The sequence below is a fragment of the Gopherus evgoodei genome, chromosome 2 (genome assembly GCF_007399415.2).
Source record: "Gopherus evgoodei ecotype Sinaloan lineage chromosome 2, rGopEvg1_v1.p, whole genome shotgun sequence".
NCBI classification, from domain to species: Eukaryota; Metazoa; Chordata; order Testudines; family Testudinidae; genus Gopherus; species Gopherus evgoodei.
The window spans coordinates 973,812-994,118 of record NC_044323.1 but is presented as its reverse complement, the minus strand read 5'-3'; the positions used below and the strand labels follow the sequence as shown (position 1 = coordinate 994,118).

Genomic DNA, 20,307 nt, shown 5'->3' with positions numbered 1-20,307 from the left:
TTGTTTCCCCCGTTGTTGATTTCTATGGGGCTGTCTTCTTTGAAATTGGACCTAAGGCTTTCTTGATCCCGTCATACATGTTTCTGATCTTGTCTGCATCAGCTGCTACTTGGATGCTTTCACATACGTGCAGCCAATAGTCATTGGTGCAGTGTCGAGCAGTTTGTTGTACCTTGGTTTTTGCCACTCTCAACACTTGTAAGGTTTTTTCATTTGGGTATCTCTTGTAGTTGGTCTGGGCTGTGGGTTTAGCTTCTATGACTGGTGTCAAGACACTGGAATATGCATCAAACCAGTCGTTAGTCTTGTTTTCCTTCTTACTAAAGACACAGAGCTGCATCATAGATTGTGTTCTTCAGTTGCTCCCACTTCAGCTGGGCGCTTGTGGCACAATCACTGGAGGCAAGGGCTTGTTGTAGTATGTTCTTGTACTGCTGTGACTTTTCTTGGTCCGCTATGGCACTGAGGTTAATACAAAGACATCCTTTTACTTCACATTTCTGTATTTTCTTTGGTTTACGTTTGATCTTGCTGCATACCAGAGAGTTGTCTGTGTTACAATCAGCATTTTGGTAACTGTGGGTAATGAGGACAATGTTAAGGTTGGCATGCCTTGTGATGATAAGATCCACTTGGTGCCAGTGGCCAGATCTGGGATGTTTCCAAGACACTTTGTGTTGCGACTTTGTCTGGAAGAGTAAGTTTGTTACACCGAGATAATAGGAATAAAATTCTAGCAGTCTGTCTCTGATTGTTTACATTCATCTTACCGGTTCCGTGTTGACCAAGACAGTTGGTCCATGCTTTATGATCAGCTCCCATCCTTGCATTAAGTCCCCTAGCAGGAAAACATTTCTGTGTTTTACAATCCTGCTGATGGTGTTCAACTGATTGTAGAACTAACTGGTCCTTGATATCAGAAGATGGGGGAGTGTTGGGGCATGCATACTCACAAGGTTGACTAGGCCCTCAGATGTGAACAAGTGTGGTGCCAAAATTCTCTCTGATCCATTTGTAGGTGGCTCAGTCATCCCCCAAAGTGAGTTCTTGATGGTAAATCCCACTCTGTTCTCTCGTGTTTCTTCTGTACATTTCTCCTGCCAGATAAATGTGTAGTCTTTTTCTCTGAGAGATCTGTGTGATGCTAGCTGAGTTTCTTGGAGGGGTGCAATATCCACGTTGAGTTGTTTCAGCTTGTCGTTGACCACGGCAGTTTTAAATGCATCGTTGACCTGTTGAAGGTCCTCAGGCAATCCAGTTGTTATGGTGCGAACGTTCCAGCACTCTATCTTTAAGGATGTTTTCTTTCTTTTACTTGATTTGCCTGGTGCATTGGTCACAGGCCCCTTGTCAAGTTATAAAATTCTAAGCTCCAAGCACCCATTTGAAGCAGGCAGACTGTGGCAGAACAACACCCTATTGTCTGGGGACTGTCTAGTTTTATGGCGGGCGGTTGTTGTTCAGTAAGTTGTCTATATTCTTATAGATAAACTAGGAAAGTATAATTTAGATGGGGCTATTATAAGGTGGGTGCATAACTGGCTGGATAACCGTACTCAGAGAGTAGTTATTAATGGCTCCCAATCCTGCTGGAAAGGTATAACAAGTGGGGTTCCACAGGTGTCTGTTTTGGGACCGGCTCTATTCAATATCTTCATCAACGATTTAGATGTTGGCATAGAAAGTACACTTATTACGTTTGTGGACGATACCAAATTGGGAGGGATTGCAACTGCTTTGGAGGACAGGGTCAAAATTCAAAATGATCTGGACAAATTGGAGAAATGGTCTGAGGTAAACAGGATGAAGTTCAATAAAGATAAATGCAAAATGCTCCACTTAGGAAGGAACAATCAGTTTCACACATACAGAATGGGAAGAGACTGTCTAGGAAGGAGTATGGCAGAAAGAGATCTAGGGGTCATAGTGGACCACAAGCTTAATATGAGTCAACAGTGTGATACTGTTGCAAAAAAAGCAAACGTGATTCTGGGATGCATTAACAGGTGTGTTGTAAACAAGACACGAGAAGTCATTCTTCCGCTTTACTCTGCGCTGGTTAGGCTTCAACTGGAGTATTATGTCCAGTTCTGGGCACCGCATTTCAAGAAAGATGTGGAGAAATTGGAGAGGGTCCAGAGAAGAGCAATGAGAATGATTAAAGGTCTTGAGAACATGACCTATGAAGGAAGGCTGAAACAATTGGGTTTGTTTAGTTTGGAAAAGAGAAGACTGAGAGGGGACATGATAGCAGTTTTCAGATATCTAAAAGGGTGTCATCAGGAGGAGGGAGACAACTTGTTCACCTTAGTCTCCAATGATAGAACAAGAAGCAATGGGCTTAAACTGCAGCAAGGGAGATTTAGGTTGGACATTAGGAAAAAGTTCCTAACTATCAGGGTAGTTAAACACTGGAATAAATTGCCTAGGGAAGTTGTGGAATCTCCATCTCTGGAGATATTTAAGAGTAGGTTAGATAAATGTCTATTAGGGATGGTCTAGACAGTATTTGGTCCTGCCATGAGGGCAGGGGACTGGACTCGATGACCTCTCGAGGTCCCTTCCAGTCCTAGAGTCTATGAGTCTATAAGATACGATGATCTCTCCCACCATCAGAGACAGCGGCTGGTGCTCAACTCTATGCCAATAGAGTAAGAGCTTAGAACCGGTGACTGCTGCCTCCCAAGTTGTGTCGACGCTTGAGGTGAAGCTGGAGTACCTCTCCAGGGCGCAAGCCTGGGAAAATGATATGGAGGCCCTGAGTTGCCCATGCATCAGGACCCCCCTCTTGGCGTCACTGGTAAAATCCAGAGGAGAGGAAGAACCAATACGTCTGGTACCTGATCTGTTGCAGGAGTTGCCGGAAAGATACTAAAATATTAGTACCTGACCGCCTTTGGGGCTCCCCTGCAGATTTTCTGTCTGAATTTACTCACATAGATTTACATTCCCCTGAATTCACCCACAAGGCAGTGGGGCTTTTCTGTCAGGGTTTGCCCCCTTAACCTTATGCCCTCCCTGACTGCCCACAAAGCAGTGGATTTAAGGAGCCACAGGTAGTACCATCTACTCTCATTACGGCAGCAGGCATAGCTTGACCTGACGCTTACAGTCTAATAACCCCATTGTAAATGTATAGCCATTACGTGATGGTGGATGTCAGTCACAGCTCCCCCCCCCCCGTGTGACTAATGAGAGCAGTTGATCCTGTCTTTCTGAGTATTTGATGGGATGCAGAAGAACAAGGCCCCTCCTTTACCTTGCCCCCATTCCTGCTGCGGGGAAATGTTTACTCCTCGACACCCAGCTTGGAGTGGTGGTTTCAGGCTCATAACATCAGTTGTGCTGTGATGCAGGAGGTATGTGAGCTAGAAGTGTCATGACGTCCAACCCAAATTGTGCTGTCTAGCACACAAGATTTCAAGCCAGGACGAGCCCTACTTCAGGTCTGTAGAGTTCATACACTGAGGCAATAAATTATTCATTGGGCCGTTAAAAAGTGTCAGGTTTTTTTCTGCACAGTATCTCTTAGCCAGGGGAGTTTCTTTCCAGATCAAAGCACTAATGCCCGTGTCTCTCTCTCTGTCATCTAGCAAATGATGGGACAGCAAACAAAGAGGAGGAGAAGCCCCAGGAGGGATGTCTGGAAAAGTTAAAACCGAAGGAGGAGGTTTTGCAGAGCCTACAGCAGGGAGCGGCTGCACAGCTGTCAAACCCTGCAGTCACCAGAATGGAGCAATCAACCCAGTGTGGCCGAGACTTCAGCCTGCTCAAGGGCTTTGTGGTGCAGCCAGGGGAGAAGCCCTTTGCCTGCAGTGAATGCGGGAAAAGCTTCCGGCTGAAGGGGAATTTGGTCAAGCACCTGCGGAGCCACGCCACGGTGCGGCCCTACAAGTGCAGCGAATGCGAGAAGAGCTTCAACGGCCAGTCGGAGCTGCTGCGACACCAGATGATTCACCGCGGGGAGAAGCCCTACAAGTGCAGCGAGTGCGAGAAGAGCTACAGCCGCAAGGTGTATCTGCTCAACCACCAGCGCGTGCACACAGGGGAGCGGCCCTTCCAGTGCATGGTGTGCGAGAAAAGCTTCCGGCAGAAGGCCGTGCTCATCTCGCACCAGCGCCTGCACACTGGCGAGCGCCCCTACAAGTGCACCCAGTGCGACAACAGCTTCAGCGAAAATCCAAGCTCAACAACCACTACCGCATCCACACGGGAGAGTGGCCTTACAAGTGCCCCAAGTGTGACAAGAGCTACAGCCGCAAGGTGTACCTACTCAACCACCAGCGCCTGCACACCGGCGAGCGGCCCTTCCAGTGCACTGCGTGCAGCAAGAGCTTCATGCTCAAGACGAGCTTCATGAAGCACCAAAGAAATCACGTGGAAGAGAGACCCCACCAGGGCAGCCCTGTTGCTAAAAGCCATGGTGGGTCTGTTGACCATCAGGGTAATGACCTGGGAGAAGGGCTGAAACACCACATTGAGTGTGGGAAAAGCTTCACGGGAAAGCCTGAGCTAGAGAGACACCAGCGGGTCCATGTCAGGGAGCGGCCACATCAGTGTGGCACATGTGAAAAAAGCTTCCGATATGAGGAATCTCTTAAAGAACATCAGAGTTTCCACAGCACAGAGCAAGGGCATCCAGAGGTTTCTTGGAGCCCCGGACAGGGAGCAGAGGCCGGACTCCTGGTTGTAAAGATGGAAGATACGTGGTAGCCAGTGGAGTTAACGTAGCAGGTGCGTTAGCCAGAGAAAAGGCAAGAGGAGGAGTTGAAACGTCCATGGTTTAGAGAGAGCTTCACCTCATCAGATATGGCTGTGTGTCTGAGCCCCTGGAGGAGAGGTGGAAACCCAGGCAGTGGACTTCCTTCTGTCACCACCTGAAAGGGGAACCAGGGACAGTAGCTGAGGAGGATTCTTCTCTCTCAACCGAAAATGCAGCAACGACACCATGGGGACACGCAGGGGAACCAACTTCTGCTTGGGAAACGTCCCCACACGATGGCAGGCGGACGAGACCAGGAGAGGAAGAACTAGAAGGGACATGAATGACTGGGAGTAGAGGGGGATGGGCAGTCTGTATAGAAGGCCTGTCGCTGGGCCTCGCTGGACGAGACAATTGCAATTGCTTGAGCTATAAGCTGACATCTCCAGTTCAGCCTCATGGCCCAGGTCCAATATAGTTTTGGAGGTCTGGTCTGCTCTTGTTACTAATGTGACCCTCGCTTTAGCCTTCACGCACCTTGAGGTCATGTGAATTCTCTAGTGACTCCAGTAGAAGAGGGACTCAGGAGTAAAATAGAAAGAGGAGATAATGAGAAATGCCCTGAAAGAATTGGGAACACATGGGAAGTTAGTACTGCCGGTAAATTCAAAGAGATGTTCTCCCCGAGTCCTGACCCAGGAACTATCTGGGCAGGTCACCACAGTGGAGCTGTTCACTTGGGCAGGTGGGGTGCGTGTGTGTGTGTGTGTGGGGGGGGGGGGAAATAGTTGAGCTGCTTATTACCATGTAACATGTACAAATCTGATCGTGACTCTTAAGACCTAACGTTAACACTGTCACCTCATCCTTCAGAGTGAAAAGGCGGTTGTTCCTACCTCCCCTGCAACACCACCTGGCCATTGCATTTCATTTTATATTGATGTATATACTGTAATTAGCATTGTCCACTGTTACCCAAGGCTTAACAGGGCCTCTTGAATGAGTCCAGCAATAGGGACACGTACTGCTACATCGCAGCGAGCTTGCAGGTATCTGCTACAGTGTTCAGGATATTGTAAATATCATTACGAAGCAAATCACACTTTTAACATGGACCCTACTGCAATGTGTCGAGACAGGCAGTGGGGTGACGGTGCTCTTGCTTTCTCCTTCCAGCTGCTCATGTGCTTCTTCAGTCCCTCTTGCGCTGGTTCTCTCCTTACTGATTTTTAATATGTTTACACTAATCAGGAAGCAGAACCTTCACTCCCCCCGAAAAGATGCTGCTAACTCTTGCAATCTTGTCTCAAGTCTTGGGATACTGGGTGTTTTTCAATACTCATCTTTTAGAGGCAACTGATTACAGGAGGCTCTAATCTTTTGTTTAACACCTCCAACACTTCTGTTCCTTGTTGTGGAGAAAAACTTGAAAATGTGACCAAGTGTAACCTAAAATCTCAAGTATCAGAGAGGTAACCATGTTAGTGTGTATCCACAAAAACCACCAGGAGTCCTGTGGCACCTTCAAGACTAACAGATTTATTTGGGCACAGGCTTTCATGGGTAAAAAACCCACTTCTTCAGATGCATGGAGTGAAAAATACAGCCTGTAATTTTCACTCCATGCATCTGAAGAAGTGGGTGTTCTTCCTATGAAAACTTATGCCCACGTAAACCTGTTAGTCTTGAAGGTGCTAAATCTCAGAAGGCAAAAAAGAAGAACTGAACATTTATCAGTTTTTAAATCATGATTTTGAGGGGCTGACTCATGATTTTTGAACCTGTGGCATTGGCAATGATTCAAGTATCTCTCTTGTGTGGCTACATCACATGGGTGGAGTTCCCCCCCCTGTACAGAGACTGCTCAAAGCCTGTGTCCCATAGCAGTTACCCCATTTCAGCTGCTTCTGGCCTGACTCTTATATCATGTAGGGCAGTGTTACTCCTTTGACTTCAATGGAGTTACTGTTAATTTACACCACTATGAGTGAGAGTAGACTCAGCGCCTGTGTTTTCCTCACAGATTTTCCTCAAAGCATGTCTGTCATTCCTCAGAATACCCCTTTCCTAACAAAGCCTTCCTTTTGATAACACTCTGTGCCTCTCTGGCTGCTGAGTTTGATAACACTCTGTGCCTCTCTGGCTGCTGAGTTTAACCCATCCTCTGTATCATCATTTCTATTTTGGATACTGTGTTTTAAAAACTGACTTTGTGATTGATGAGAACTAAAGGCAAAATTTTAAGAATATGAGGGTGCCTTATTTACTTGAGCAATACAATTAGTAAACAAAAAAATACTCATTGCCAATGTCATAAGAGCATAAGAGTGGCCCTACTGAGTCAGACTAATGGTCCGTCTAGCCCAGTATCCCATCTTCCGACAGTGGCCAGTTCCAGATGCTCCAGGCGGTTGGAGGTTTAGGGACATCTGGTGTATAGGGTTGCATCCCTTGGCCATCCTGGCTATAGCCATTGATGAACCTATCCTCCACAAATTTACCTAATTTTTTTTAACCTAGCTATAATTTTGGCCTTCACATTGTCCACTGGCAATGACTTCCAAAGGTTTACTGTGTGGGGTGTTTCAGAGTAGCAGTCGTGTTAGTCTGTATCCGCAAAAAGAACAGGAGTGCTTGTGGCACCTTAGAGACTAACAAATTTATTTCAGCATGAGCTTTCGTGAGCTACAGCTCACTTCTCCGTATGCATAGAATGGAACACACAGACAGGAGATATTTATACATACAGCGAACATGAAAAGGTGGAAGTATGCATACCAACAGGAAGAGTCTTATCAATTGAGATGAGCTATCGTCAGAAGGAGAAAAAAACCTTTGAAGTGATAATTGAGATGACCCATAGAAGGTTTGAGGAGAACTTAACATAGGGAAATAGATTCAATTGGTGCAATGACCCAACCATTCCCAGTCTGTTTAAACGTAAGTTAATTGTATCTAATTTGCATATTAATTTGAGTTCAGCAGTCTCTCTTTGGAGTTTGTTTTTGAAGTTTTTTTGTTGCAAAATTGCCACCTTCAAGTCTGTCACTGAGTGGTTAGAGAGGTTGAAGTGTTCTCCCACAGGTTTTTGAATGTTATGATTCCTGATGTCAGATTTGTATCCATTTATTCTTTTGCGTAGAGACTGTCCGGTTTGGCCAATGTACATGGCAGAGGGGCCTTGCTAGCACACGATGGCATATATCACGTTGATAGATGTGCAGGTGAACGAGCCCCTGATGGCGTGGTTGATGTGATTAGTCCTATGATGGTGTCCCTTGAATAGATATGTGGACAGAGGTCGCATCGGGCTTTATTGCAAGGATAAGTTCCTGGGTTAGTGTTTTTGTTCTGTGGTGTGTGGTTGCTGGTGAGTATTTGCTTCAGGTTGGGAGACTGTCTATAAGTGAGGACTGGCCTGTCTCCCAAGATCTGTGAGAGTGAGGGATCATCTTTAAGGATAGGTTGTAGATCTTTGATGATGCGCTGGAGAGGTTTTAGTTGGGGGCTGTAGGTGATGGCTAGTGGTGTTCTGTTATTTTCTTTGTTGGGCCTCTCCTGTAGTAGGTGGCTTCTGGGTACTCTTCTGGCTCTGTCAATCTGTTTTTTCACTTCAGCAGGTGGGTATTGTAGTTTTAAGAATGATTGATAGAGATCTTGTAGGTGTTTATCTCTGTCTGAGGGATTGGAACAAATGCGGTTATATCTTAGAGCTTGGCTGTAGACAATGATCATGTGGTGTGTCCTGGATGGAAGCTGGAGGCATGTAGGTAAGTATAGCGGTCAGTGGGTTTCCGGTATAGGGTGGTGTTTATGTGACCATCGCTTATTAGCACAATAGTGTCTAGGAAATGGACCGCTTGTGTGGATTGGTCTCGGCTGAGGTTGATGGTGGGATGGAAATTGTTAAAATCACGGTGGAATTCCTCGAGGGCTTCTTTTCCATGAGTTCAGGTGATGATGATGTCATCATTGTAGCACAAGTAGAGTAGGAGCGTTAGGGAACGAGAGCTAAGGAAGCATTGTTCTAAGTCAGCCATAAAGATGTTGGCATACTGTGGGGCTATGCGGGTACCCATAACTGTGCCGCTGACTTGAAAGTATATATTGTCCCCAAATGTGAAATAGTGGTGGGTGAGGACAAAATCATGAAGTTCAGCCACCAGGTTACCTGTGTTATTATCGGGGATACTATTCCTGATGGCTTGCAGTCCATCCTTGTGAATCTATTTCCCTGTGTTAAGTTCTCCTCACACCTTCTATGGGTATCTCAGTTATCAGTTTAAAAGTTTTTTTTTTTTTCCCTGCTGATTATAGCTCATCTCAATTGATTGGCCTCTTCCTGTTGGTATGGGTACTTCCACCTTTTCATGTTCTCTGTATGTGTAAATATCTTCTGTCTATGTGTTCCATTTTGTCAAAGTTAGACTCAGGACTCAGTTTGTCAGACCACTCTGTTTTATTAGCACAGCGCTCTGCTAATGACACCCAGATAATGTGAGCACCATGCAAGAGACAAACTATCTTGTTTATACAGGTAAAAGGGCAAGACCTTAACAAGATAACAAAGGAAGCAGAATCTTATAAGATTACCTGGGCTAGACATGCATATCTTATTTCCTTACTAACTATTACTGACCTTCTTTTAATGTTTTGCCATTAGCACCCCTGTTTATGCCTAATGTTTCTTTTCTTGGCACCTATATTTCAACATGTCTGATTTCTGCTTAAAGGTACATGCAACGTTTTAATCCATTTTTATTTTTACAATATAATTCATTCTACTTTCACACATTCTATGCATCCTAAGAAGTGAGCTGTAGCCCACGAAAGCTTATGCTGAAATAAATTTGTTAGTCTCTAAGGTGCCACAAGTACTCCTGTTCTTTGTGTGGTGTGTGAAGAAGTACTTCCTTTGTTTAAAACCTGGTGTCTATTATCTCCTATCCCCCCCAGCACAGTGTGGGTGCTAAAGATGGAACTGAGCCTGTTACAACCCAGGGAGAGGGAATGGGGAATTTACCTGTCAGCTCTCAGAAGGAAAGTGCAGGTAACTCACAGCATCCAAAAATGGGTTGCTGTGGAGGAGGGAGCCAAAAGGCCTAGAGTTATTTTAGATTCTTTTAAACACTCCCCCTAAATCACTTACAATACGCTACCAAGCAAACTTTCTAACAACTTTGCATTACAAATAGCTTCAGCCCTTTTCCTCCTCACTCCCTGTGGGTTTTACGGCAGGCCCAGTAGCCCAAGCATCACTCCCTGTTTTGTTCTGCTCCCAGACCTGGTTTTCTGGGGGACAATTTGCTACTGGCTGGAATCCCGCCCCCCATGCCAAGGCGCCCCCCCCCCGGAGAGAGCTCAGGGTCATCCCAGGTGGGGCCCATGGCCCCGGCTAGCAGCAGGGGGTCAGTTCTTTGTCCCACTCGTGTGCCGTGGACTAGGTGCCCCTCACCCCCATTGCTGTCCCGAGCTCTCTGGCTGGCGGGGCCGCCCGTGCTCTGAGGACACGGGGATGGGCGGGTCCCCCGGGGGCGGAGCCTGTTCTCGCCCGGGGACGGCGGGGAAAGGGAGGCGATTCCCGCCGCCAGGGGCCGCTGCCGTCCCGCTCCGCCCGCCGTTCCCGGCCCCGCAGCCAGGCCGCGGCTCCCTCCCTCCCTCCCTCCCGGCTGCGCTCGCTCTGCTCCGCCCGGCAGCGGGGCCGGGACTCTGCCCAGCCGGGAGCGGGAGCGGAGCTCGGCCGGGCCGGGCCCGCTGGAGAAGCCCCGCCCGCCGGCCCCAGGGGGGCCATGGCCGAGCGGGCCGCTGCCCAGGTAAGGGCCCGGCGGGCGGGGGAGCCTCGGGCCCCGGGAGCCGGGCCGCGGGGAGCGCGGGGCTGCCCGGCCGGGCGGGGGCTGAGCCCCGGGGCGGGGGCGGCCGAGGCTGGTGCCCGGCGCTGCTCCCCAGTTACACCCGGGGTTTGACACCCGCCCCGGCGCTGGAGGGAAGGAGCCCGGTTCCCGGGGGCGCCCTTGGGCGCACGTCTGGCCCAGCCCGCTCCGGCGGGGGAGGGTCTGGGTCTGGGCCTGGGCCGGAGCCGGAGCCTCCCTTGCCCCGGAGAAACCCTCCATCGTGTTCGGGCTTCGTTCTGTTGTGTTCAGCCTCCGGGGAGCCGCCGGCAATGGGCACCCTGGGGTGCTGTGGGTCCCGGCCTGGGGTGCAGAGCGCGGGCTTGGGGACAGTGTCAAACACCAGCTCCTGGCTGGAGGAGCGCACTAGTTACTGGCCCCAGTATAGGACTAACTGGGTAAAAGTGAATGGCCTGTTGCGTCGGGTCAGGCTAGATCAGGGGTTCTCAAACTGGGGGTCGTGAGCTGTCAGCCTCCACCCCAAACCTCGCTTTGCTGCCAGCGTTTATAATGGTGTTAAACATATACAAGAATGTTTATAAGGGGGTCGTATTCGGAGGCTTGCTATGTGAAAGGGGTCACCAATACAAAAGTTTGAGAACCACTGGGCTAGATGATCGAATGGTCCCTTGTAGCCCTATAGCCTATGAATATTCCATACTTCATATGAGTCAGACATTGTGGGGTTTCCGTTTCAAATCTGCTTTAGTACAGGAAGGGAAACAGTTTCCCCCTGTGTGGATCCTGACTGTAGGAGAAGATCCAGCCCCAGATAGCGCTGAAGGGCTCTTAGGCTTTTTTTTTCCTGACACTGACTTTCAGTTTCTCTTCTTGCGCACAGGCTCCTGCTGTCCGTGAACACACTCCTGTGAGTGAAGCCCATCATCACGCTACAGAGATCTCCTTGTGGACAGTAGTCGCTGCCATCCAAGCCCTGGAGAGGAAGGTGAATTCCCATGCCACGCGATTACTGAATCTGGAGGGGAGAACAGGGACAACTGAGAAGAAGTTAACAGACTGTGAGAGGACAGCGATGGAATTTGGTAACCAGCTGGAGAGTAAATGGACTATTTTGGGAACTCTGATCCAGGAGAATAACTTCCTGCAGAGGAGGCTAGAGAACATGGAGAACCTGCTAAGAAACAGGAACTTTTGGATCCTGAGACTCCCCCCAGGCACTAAGGGAGAAGTCCCCAAGGTAACAATATCCCAGCTAGTGTTGGGGGTACAAACTTAGGTACTGAACGGGGTTTTCCTATCTTCTGAGATGCAGGCCCTTTAATTCACCGCTGTATAAGAGTGTGGATGCAGGGTGTGATCTTATGGGCTTCATGATGTCCAATAACTCACTGGCCAGACCCAGTTGGTTCAGTCATTTATGTATAATGTACAGGACATCTGGGCTCTGTTTCCAGCTCAGTCACTGTTTTGCTGTTCACCTCCAGGAAGTGCTGATGTGGAAAAGTATGTTCCTAATATTAATGCAACACTTCTGTTGCAATTTGGAAACAGTGGTTGGAAACCTAGATGAGAGCCAGTGCCGTGTGCCCAGCCAACCAGACGCTCTCAAGAGACTACTTGCTGCAAATACTGCATTTAGTCAGTGGGAGGCGAGGGTGCTCTGCACCTTTCAGGAGACACACATCTTTTAGCTGATTTTGGCCCTGACTCTTCAAAGTTTCTGCTAAAATTGTTGGTCCAGACTTGGTGCATCAAAGAGCACAGCATAAGATACATTCCCTGCCATAAGGATCTTCTCCAAAGCCTGTGGAAGTCAAGGGCATTCACTCTGGGCTTCGAGTCCAGCCGTTACAGTCTAAGAAACACGCTTATTGTAACCCTTGTGATTTCAGGTGCCGGTGACATTTGATGACGTCTCCGTCTATTTCAATGAGCAGGAGTGGGAGAACTTAGACGAATGGCAGAAAGAGCTTTACAAGAATGTGATGAAGGGGAACTATGAGACCCTGATCTCCCTGGGTAAGGATCGGTTTTCACTCTCTGATTAGAAACAGTTCCTACTCTGGTTCCCGTTGCAGGTTATTCTCCAGTTCTTTTGATTTCCATGGATCACTACTTTCCAGAGCATTAGCGATAGACTGCTCATATCACACACCCTCCTATTTAAAACTCTTTTCTTCTAATATCTAGTTTTCCCAAACGCTTCGAAGGATGTGAAATGTCTCCCATTGACTTCGGATCACATTCGACAAGTTTAAGTGACTTGCCAGGTCACCCAGGGGGTCTGTGGCAGAGCGAGGAATTGAACCCAGATGGGCTGAGTAGCAAGCCTGTGCCTTAAATACAAGACCCTCCTTCATTTCCACAAAGAGCCAGATCACCCCATCCTGTGGTAAAATCAGACTTCTGCTGATTTAAAATCTCAGTCCTAGCATTGTAACAGCTAGTTCTTTGAGCGTATGTCCATAGGGTGCTGTACCGTAGGATGCACGCATGCCATGCACTCTTGACCGGAGACTACCAAGCAGCATCTGCAAGCCCAGGCCTGCCAGAATGGCACTTCCAAATGACGGGCTATAGAGGGGCGCAGACCTGCTGTCACTCAGTTCCTTCTCAACTGCCTGCAGCTCGAGATGGAGTGGTTGCATGTCCGCTGGTTCTCCGCTTCCTGCCTTTCTCAACATAGTGATTTATTCTTAGTTTTTGCTTTATTTGTATCATTATTTTATTTCTGCTTTTAGTTTTAACACAGCTGCCTTGGGAGGAGGGATCTCCCCACCCTTTTTCTTTCTATCATGCGTTTTGCTGCATTAACGCTCTGCATTATGCCAAAGATCCCCGGGTTTAAGTCCTGACAAACCTGCCGCAGGTCTTTTCCCTGTAGTGACAGGCATTTGAGCTGCTTTGGAGACAGCCACGTTCTGTCCAAGTGTAAGAGCAGTTCCGGGTTTAAAGGCAGGTCTTGGAAAGACAGAGAGGCTAGACTGAAGCTCCTTCTAATGGAATGCTCACTAGCCCCAGTGGGGCCTGCCGCCTCCTCTGTATGTTGGCCTCCACATTCCAGGCCACTCCAGCAGCACTTGGAGAGGCGAGGACTTCTGAGAAGAAGCAGCCTTTTGCCTTATCAGGGAAACAAGAAAGAGGGATTGGTCACCCACTAGATCCCACTCTAAGGAGGCCTCGCGTCCCTCGAAGGGCACAGCTGAGGCTCCGTCTGATTCCAGGACCGACAAGAAGCAGCATGCAGAGAAGTCTTCTAATAGCACAGGGAGTCATATACCTCTGTACCGAGTGACCCCTCTCGGCACTGAGATGCGCACAGGCCTCCTTCTCACACTCCAGTACTGTTGCCTTCCCTGCACCAGAGCTTGGCGGTCAAAGAAGTTTCTCTACAAGCCTCTCCGGTACCACGCTCACCATCTCAGCACTACGCCCTTGTCCAGGCTTTGGTACAAACTCAGACTTGTGCATACCGTAACCCTTCAGTACCCTCCAGGTTTCTCTCTCCAGATGGCCTTTTCATACAGAGGAACCGGCGTCTCCTCTATCACTGACCTCTACGAAAGCTCCTTCCCTGGTACCGCTCAGACACCTGCAGCCACAATCCTCCTGGATTGAACGCCGGTCAGACGTCCAGCCTCTGCTACTGGCACCCGTATCTGGTTCTCCCACTTTCAGCCCAGGGCATAATACTTCTTTGGACTCTTGACGTCTCAGTACAGGGTTCTTTTTCTGCATTGTTCCATATGGAGATGGATAGCTCAGTGGTTTGAGCGTTGGCCTGCTAAACCCAAGGTTGTGAGCCCAATCCTTGAAGGGGCCACTTAGGGATCTGGGGTAAAAATCAGTACTTGGTCCTGCTAGTGAAGGCAGGGGACAGGATTTGATGACCTTTCAAGGTCCCTTCCAGTTCTAGGAGATAGGTATTTCTCCAATTATTATTATTATTTTATTATAAGCCATGCTGAGCCACTATTTTGAGGAGTGCTCAGTACCCCATCAGATGCTCCATATCCAGGCGTTGCAAGTATCTATGGGAACCTTCCCCTATCAGCCCGTTAGTTGAGCTTCCTGGAATCCCTAGGATCACCTTGGTGAACAACTGTATAGAGTTCCATCCAGAAAGAGGCCCCGGTACTGCCAGTACCACATCGCTCTAGGTGAGTTTTGAGCATGGAAGTAACCCATTCGGATAAGGTCCAGTCAATTCTCCTCTCTAGCAGTAAAACTAGTACTTGAAAACTTACCTTCAGAAGTGGAAAAGCTTCCATTCCTGCGGTTCTCTGCACATGTCTCAAGCATCAGAGGTTCCACTCTCCAAAATCCTGGGCTGCCTGTTAATCCACTTCTGTGAGAGGCGGTAGCTACGTCGACGGGAGAAGTCCTCGTCTTGACATAGTGTGTACACCGGGGGTTAGGTCAGTATAACCGTTGCTCAGAGTTGTGAAAAATCCACACCCCTGAGTGACTGAGTTATACTGATGGCAGGTCCACACTATAAACTTGCCTTGCTCAAAGTACGTTTGGCTGCTGTCACAGTCTTCCACTCACCCATTGAGGGCTTCTTGGTTTTTGCCCACATCACTATTATGCCAGATTCCTCAAGGGACTACACAACTTGTTTCTCCCTGTAGAGACTCCGGATCCCAAGTGGGACTTTAATGTGGTTCTCAGTGCCCTGAGGACCCCCAGCTTTGTACTTATGGTCACCTGTTCTCTCCTGCACTTCTCCCCCAGGACTTAGTTCTTTATAGCCATCTCTTAAAGAGTGGGAGAGCTTGGTGCCAATTATGGCAGTCCCGCCATTTACTACCTTCTATAGAGATGACGTTACACTGCATCCCCATCCTCGCTTCGTTCCTAAGGTCTCTCCAAAATACCGCATTAATGAAGAGAGACGCCCTTCAGTGTTTTACCCAAAGCCTCTAGGGGAGAGACCAGTCTACTTACACTAGGTGTCAGAAGGGATCTCACTTTCTACCTTGACAGGGCTAAGACCTTCTGGGCTTCTCCAAGATTATTTGTGTCATCTGCAGAGAAGAGGAATGGACAACCTATTTCAACTCCCAGACTGTCTAAAGAGTTTCAGGTTGCATTTCAACCCGTTAGAACAGCACACTCCTCCAGAGCTCACTGCACAGCTATAGCTCTGCTGAAAGATGTTCACATAACAGAAATGTGTAGGACTGCAACTTGGTCTTCTGTTCAGAACTTTACCAAGCAGTCCACCATCGTACCTATTTCTAGGGATACTACCTTTGGTGAAGCAGTCCTCCAAACAAACATGAACTTGCCTCCCCGTCAAGTTACTGCTTGGGAGTCTCCCCTAGTGGAGCACCCATAGGGACATATATACACTTGAAGGTGGAGGAGAGGTTACTTACTTTATAGGACCTTGAGTACTTTGAGATGCTTTGTCTCTATGGATGCTCCACCTCCCACCATCCTTCCCCTCAGCTGTACAGCTCTGCTAGGTGGTAGAGAAGGAACTGAATGGTGACGAGTCCACTCCTCCTTATAGGCTCTTGTTTGGAGGCATAAGGGGCTGCTCTGTGCAGGTCTGCAGATACTGCTTTGCTGTCTCTGGTTGAGAGCACACAGGTGTGCACGTCTCTTACGGTGAGCACACCCATAGGGACACAACATCTCAAAGAACTCAAGTTACTGTAAGCTAAGTAACCTCTCCTTTTGTGTCACTTGGTCACAGAGCATTGAGCATTCCTCTCTGAACTGGCTCTGGCCTCGAAGGGGCTCTGTAGACTTTGTTGAGGGTTAGGTTCATAAACAAATGGGTTAATATTCCACTGTGCATATCAACTCCCCTTCTGTGTGGTGACCCCTGGCTCTTCTGCTGGGGAGCACACGCAACCTCCACAAGGAATGGTATCCTCTTATTACAGGACCCTCATTAGGTATTGGCCTTTTTTCAGATCTGTCATCAGCTCCACCAAGAGAAGGGGAGCTGGTTTAAAATCATTCAGTATTATTTGCAATGAATATTAATAGGCCATGATGTTCCCTTAACATCTGCTACCATGAACAGACTACGCTGTTTCTAAGCCAGACGTTTTATCGCGCATTGAGCGAGGGGAGGAGCCGTGTGTCGGGGATCAGTGGGAATCTCTGGAAGGATTGGAGGAAAGAGTCCAGAAGAAGGAAAGGCTGGTGGAAGGAGAAATCCCTGTGGACCCCAGCGCAGGTGAGTTCTACCAAGTATCACGAACCCACACGTCCACTGTAAGGGCTTGACAGTGCAGGGTTTGGGTGAGGGCTGTGTGAGAGTCATTGGCAGGGCTGCTGAGCCCAGCGCTTTGTTACTCCTCATCCAACAAGCTGAAGGAAGATGAGAGGAGCAGGGCTGCAGGCCAGTGGGCCAGGAAGCGCCCTGTGGTCAGCATATGAGGCACTGAACTCCCTGTTGGAAGTGCAGCTCCAGAGCACACTCAGGTGAACTGCTACTCCTGGCTGGCAGTAGGAGTCTCTCAGAGCCCTTAAATTACCTGCCAGGCGCGTCATTTTCATAAACTGGATTTACACTTTAAAACCTACATGCCAGCCATGCCCTGTCTCAGCCCCTGCCACGCCCCCTTTTCGCCCTAACCTCTGCCCAGGCAGAATTGAACCCACTGAGACAAGAGGATGAGAAGTGGGCATGGCAGGGGCAGCTGTGTGACCCTGCAGGCAGCAATATTACAGGAGTGTGAGGATTCCTTAGGCTCCCCGGGAAAAGCAGTCCATTTCCTAGCAGAGATCTGCTTTCCTGAGGATCACCAGTTCTGCCTCTGTTCAGCTCAGGTTTAAAATCACATGTAAGGGCCTGGTGACTATGAATAAAACACTCATTTCCCCTCATCTCTGTCTCCATCAATAGGCCATGCCATTTCCAACCCTGACATCCTGCCCCGGGCTGAAGGAGGGGAGGAGCCGTGTATCGGGGCCCAGGGGGGTTCTGCAGACAGAGAAATTCCCCAGGAGCCCAGCACAGGTGAGCAGTGGGTTCGAACTCGGACTCACTGAGGGGAGTGAACAGCACCTGGCCCATCAACTTGTATAATCGCATCTGTCTGGATGTGTTTTCTCATTTGTTTTCCCTTCTCTTCACAAAATGTTACTCACCCTTCCACCCATCCCAGAGAGCTGTAGCCCAAATCCTTTGCAGAAAGAGGTCAAAAGGTGTTGGTAAAACACACACTAATTTGTTGCTGTTTCTCATTAACATAATCACCAGTTTCCACATCTGACACTTTAACTTGGATTAAAGAAGAGGAAGAGCTGGATGCTGGGGACCAGCAGGAATTGGGGGAAGGAAGAATTCTCACAGGCTCCAGCATGGGTGAGCAGTGACTTGATCCTGCAGGCTGCTCTTGTGCAAAACTCCCATTGGCTCTGAGGGGAAGTGGGGCCCTAAGGGACTGAAACACCTCATGGAGGTGAGTGGAGTAGCTACCTGCGGCTCCTCGGAGCTCCTCCAGTTCTGGGTTTACTTCCTATTCTAAGTGATCATTTACTGTTGTTTGTATTGCAGTCCTGAAGCAAGGCCCTGTTGTTCTAGGTGCTGTCTGAACACACAACAAAAAGACAATCTCTGCCCCAAGGGGCTTATAGTCAAATAACCCCACTGGAAATGTACAGGCATCACTTGATGGCAGGTGTCGGTCAAGCGCCCACCTGTCCGAAGTAATGGGGGGCAGTTACCCTGTCTTTCAGCTTTCTGAGTGTTGATGGGATGCAGAGGAACAGGGCCCCTGCTTTACCCTGCCCCCATGCCTTCTGTGGGGGAATATTTACCTCTCGACGCTCAGCTTGGAGGGGTGGCTTCAGGCTCATAACATCAGTCGTGCTGTGATGCAGGCAGTGTGTAGGCTAGAAGTGTCATGACGTCCAACCCAAATTGTGCTGTCTAGCACACAGGATTTCAAGCCAAGACGAGCCCTACTTCAGGTCTGTTGAACTCATACACTGAAGCAATAAACTTCTTATTGGGCCATTAAAAAGTGTCAGTTTTTTTCTGAACAGAATCTCTTAGCCAGGGGAGTTTCCTTCCAGACCAAAGCCCATCCTAATGCCCTTCTCTCTCTCCGTAATCTAGCAGATGATGGGACAGCGAGCAAAGAGGAGGAGAAGCCCCGGAAGGGATGTCTGGAGAAGCTGGAGCCGCAAGGGATGTCATCGGTGAAATCAGAAGAGGAGGCTTTGCAGAGCCTCCCACAGGGAGCGGCTGCACAGCTGTCAAACCCTGCAGTCACCAGAATGGAGCAATCCACCCAGTGCGACCGAGACTTCGGCTGGCTCAAGGGCTTTGTGGTGCAGCCGGGGGAGAAGCCCTTTGCCTGCAGTGAATGCGGGAAAAGCTTCCGGCTGAAGGGGAATTTGGTCAAGCACCTGCGGAGCCACGCCAAGGTGCGGCCCTACAAGTGCAGCGAGTGCGAGAAGAGCTTCAACGGCCAGTCGGAGCTGCTGCGACACCAGATGATTCACCGCGGGGAGAAGCCCTACAAGTGCAGCGAGTGCGAGAAGAGCTACAGCCGCAAGGTGTATCTGCTCAACCACCAGCGCGTGCACACAGGGGAGCGGCCCTTCCAGTGCACGGTGTGCGAGAAAAGCTTCCGGCAGAAGGCCGTGCTCATCTCGCACCAGCGCCTGCACACTGGCGAGCGCCCCTACAAGTGCACCCAGTGCGAGAAGAGCTACTGCCGCAAGGACTATCTGCTCAGCCACCAGCGCCTGCACACCGGCGAGCGGCCCTTCCAGTGCACTGCGTGCAGCAAGAGCTTCATGCTCAAGAGGAGCTTCATGAAGCACCAAAGAAATCACGTGGAAGAGAGTCCCCACCAGGGCAGCCCCACCTAGCCTGTTGGTCATTGCCAACATGGGTCTCTTGCAACATGAGGACATCTATGTTACAAGTCTTCAAGCAAGTTTTCAAGATACTCGCATTTTGTCCATGACACTCCTTCATCATTAAGTTGCAGGATTCTTATTCAAGGGCCTATTTAGCATGTCGTATGGCCCTGAGGAGGAATGAATTGCTTCTCTAATAACCGGGAGATCGCTGAGTGATATTCGGTCGTTGAGTTGATGGCATTCATTGTGAATTCTCATTTAGCAGAGTGGGCCCCCGTGAAAGCCGCCATCTCCCACTCCATTGTCCACTGTTAACCAAGATTTAACAGGGCCTCTTGAGTGAGCCCAGCAATAGGTACACATACCGTTACATTGCAGTGGGCTTGCAGTTAGCTGCTATAGTGTTCAGGATATTGTAAATATCAACAAGCAAATCCCACTTTTAACATGGGCCCTATTGCAATGTGTAGAGACAGGCAGTGGGGTGGCTTCCTGTGGCTTCCTGCTTTCAGCTAGATCCCTTTGCCTGATTATTTGTTTTTAATCCTGCTCCCATTCCGCTCTGCAGTACTCACTGCTCCTTCCACCTGCTCCTACATTGTTTCTTGTATTTTTATCCTGCTTCTACCCTGAAAAACCTTAGATCCTGCAAGAGAGAGAGATTCCCCCATGGTACTTAAAAAAAAACAAAAAAACACATGGTCAGTTAAGTGTGCGTGTGTGTGTGTGTGTAATTCAGACACAAGTTTTACCTCTAAAACAAATCTTGCTTAAACCATGTAAAAAACCCCAAACCAACCTTTAGCTCTTGTTATAATAGACATCAGATCTTTCTATTCCTTGCTTACATTTTCGTATTAAAGCCTTTATTAAAAAAAAATAAAATAAAATCTTGTTTTACACTGCTGAAAA

At 48.8% G+C, this 20,307-nt stretch overlaps 1 protein-coding gene and 1 long non-coding RNA gene across 2 annotated transcripts in view; both read left to right on the top strand.

Annotated features, from left to right (window-relative positions):
• The window catches only part of LOC115647269, a 31,754-nt gene extending 11,447 nt beyond the window's left edge, over positions 1–20,307 (top strand). Inside the window, 9 exon segments of the mRNA XM_030554173.1 lie at positions 3,594–4,172; positions 4,175–4,712; positions 10,338–10,515; positions 11,432–11,788; positions 12,444–12,570; positions 16,595–16,750; positions 17,423–17,536; positions 17,780–17,884; positions 18,641–20,307. Of these exon segments, the coding sequence (XP_030410033.1) occupies positions 3,594–4,172; positions 4,175–4,712; positions 10,338–10,515; positions 11,432–11,788; positions 12,444–12,570; positions 16,595–16,750; positions 17,423–17,536; positions 17,780–17,884; positions 18,641–19,401 (2,915 nt within the window). The 3' untranslated portion in view covers positions 19,402–20,307.
• On the top strand, positions 6,317–9,648 carry LOC115645301. Its single transcript, XR_003998709.1, has 3 exons — positions 6,317–6,343; positions 7,714–7,720; positions 9,526–9,648. It is a non-coding gene; the product is annotated as an uncharacterized LOC115645301 (long non-coding RNA).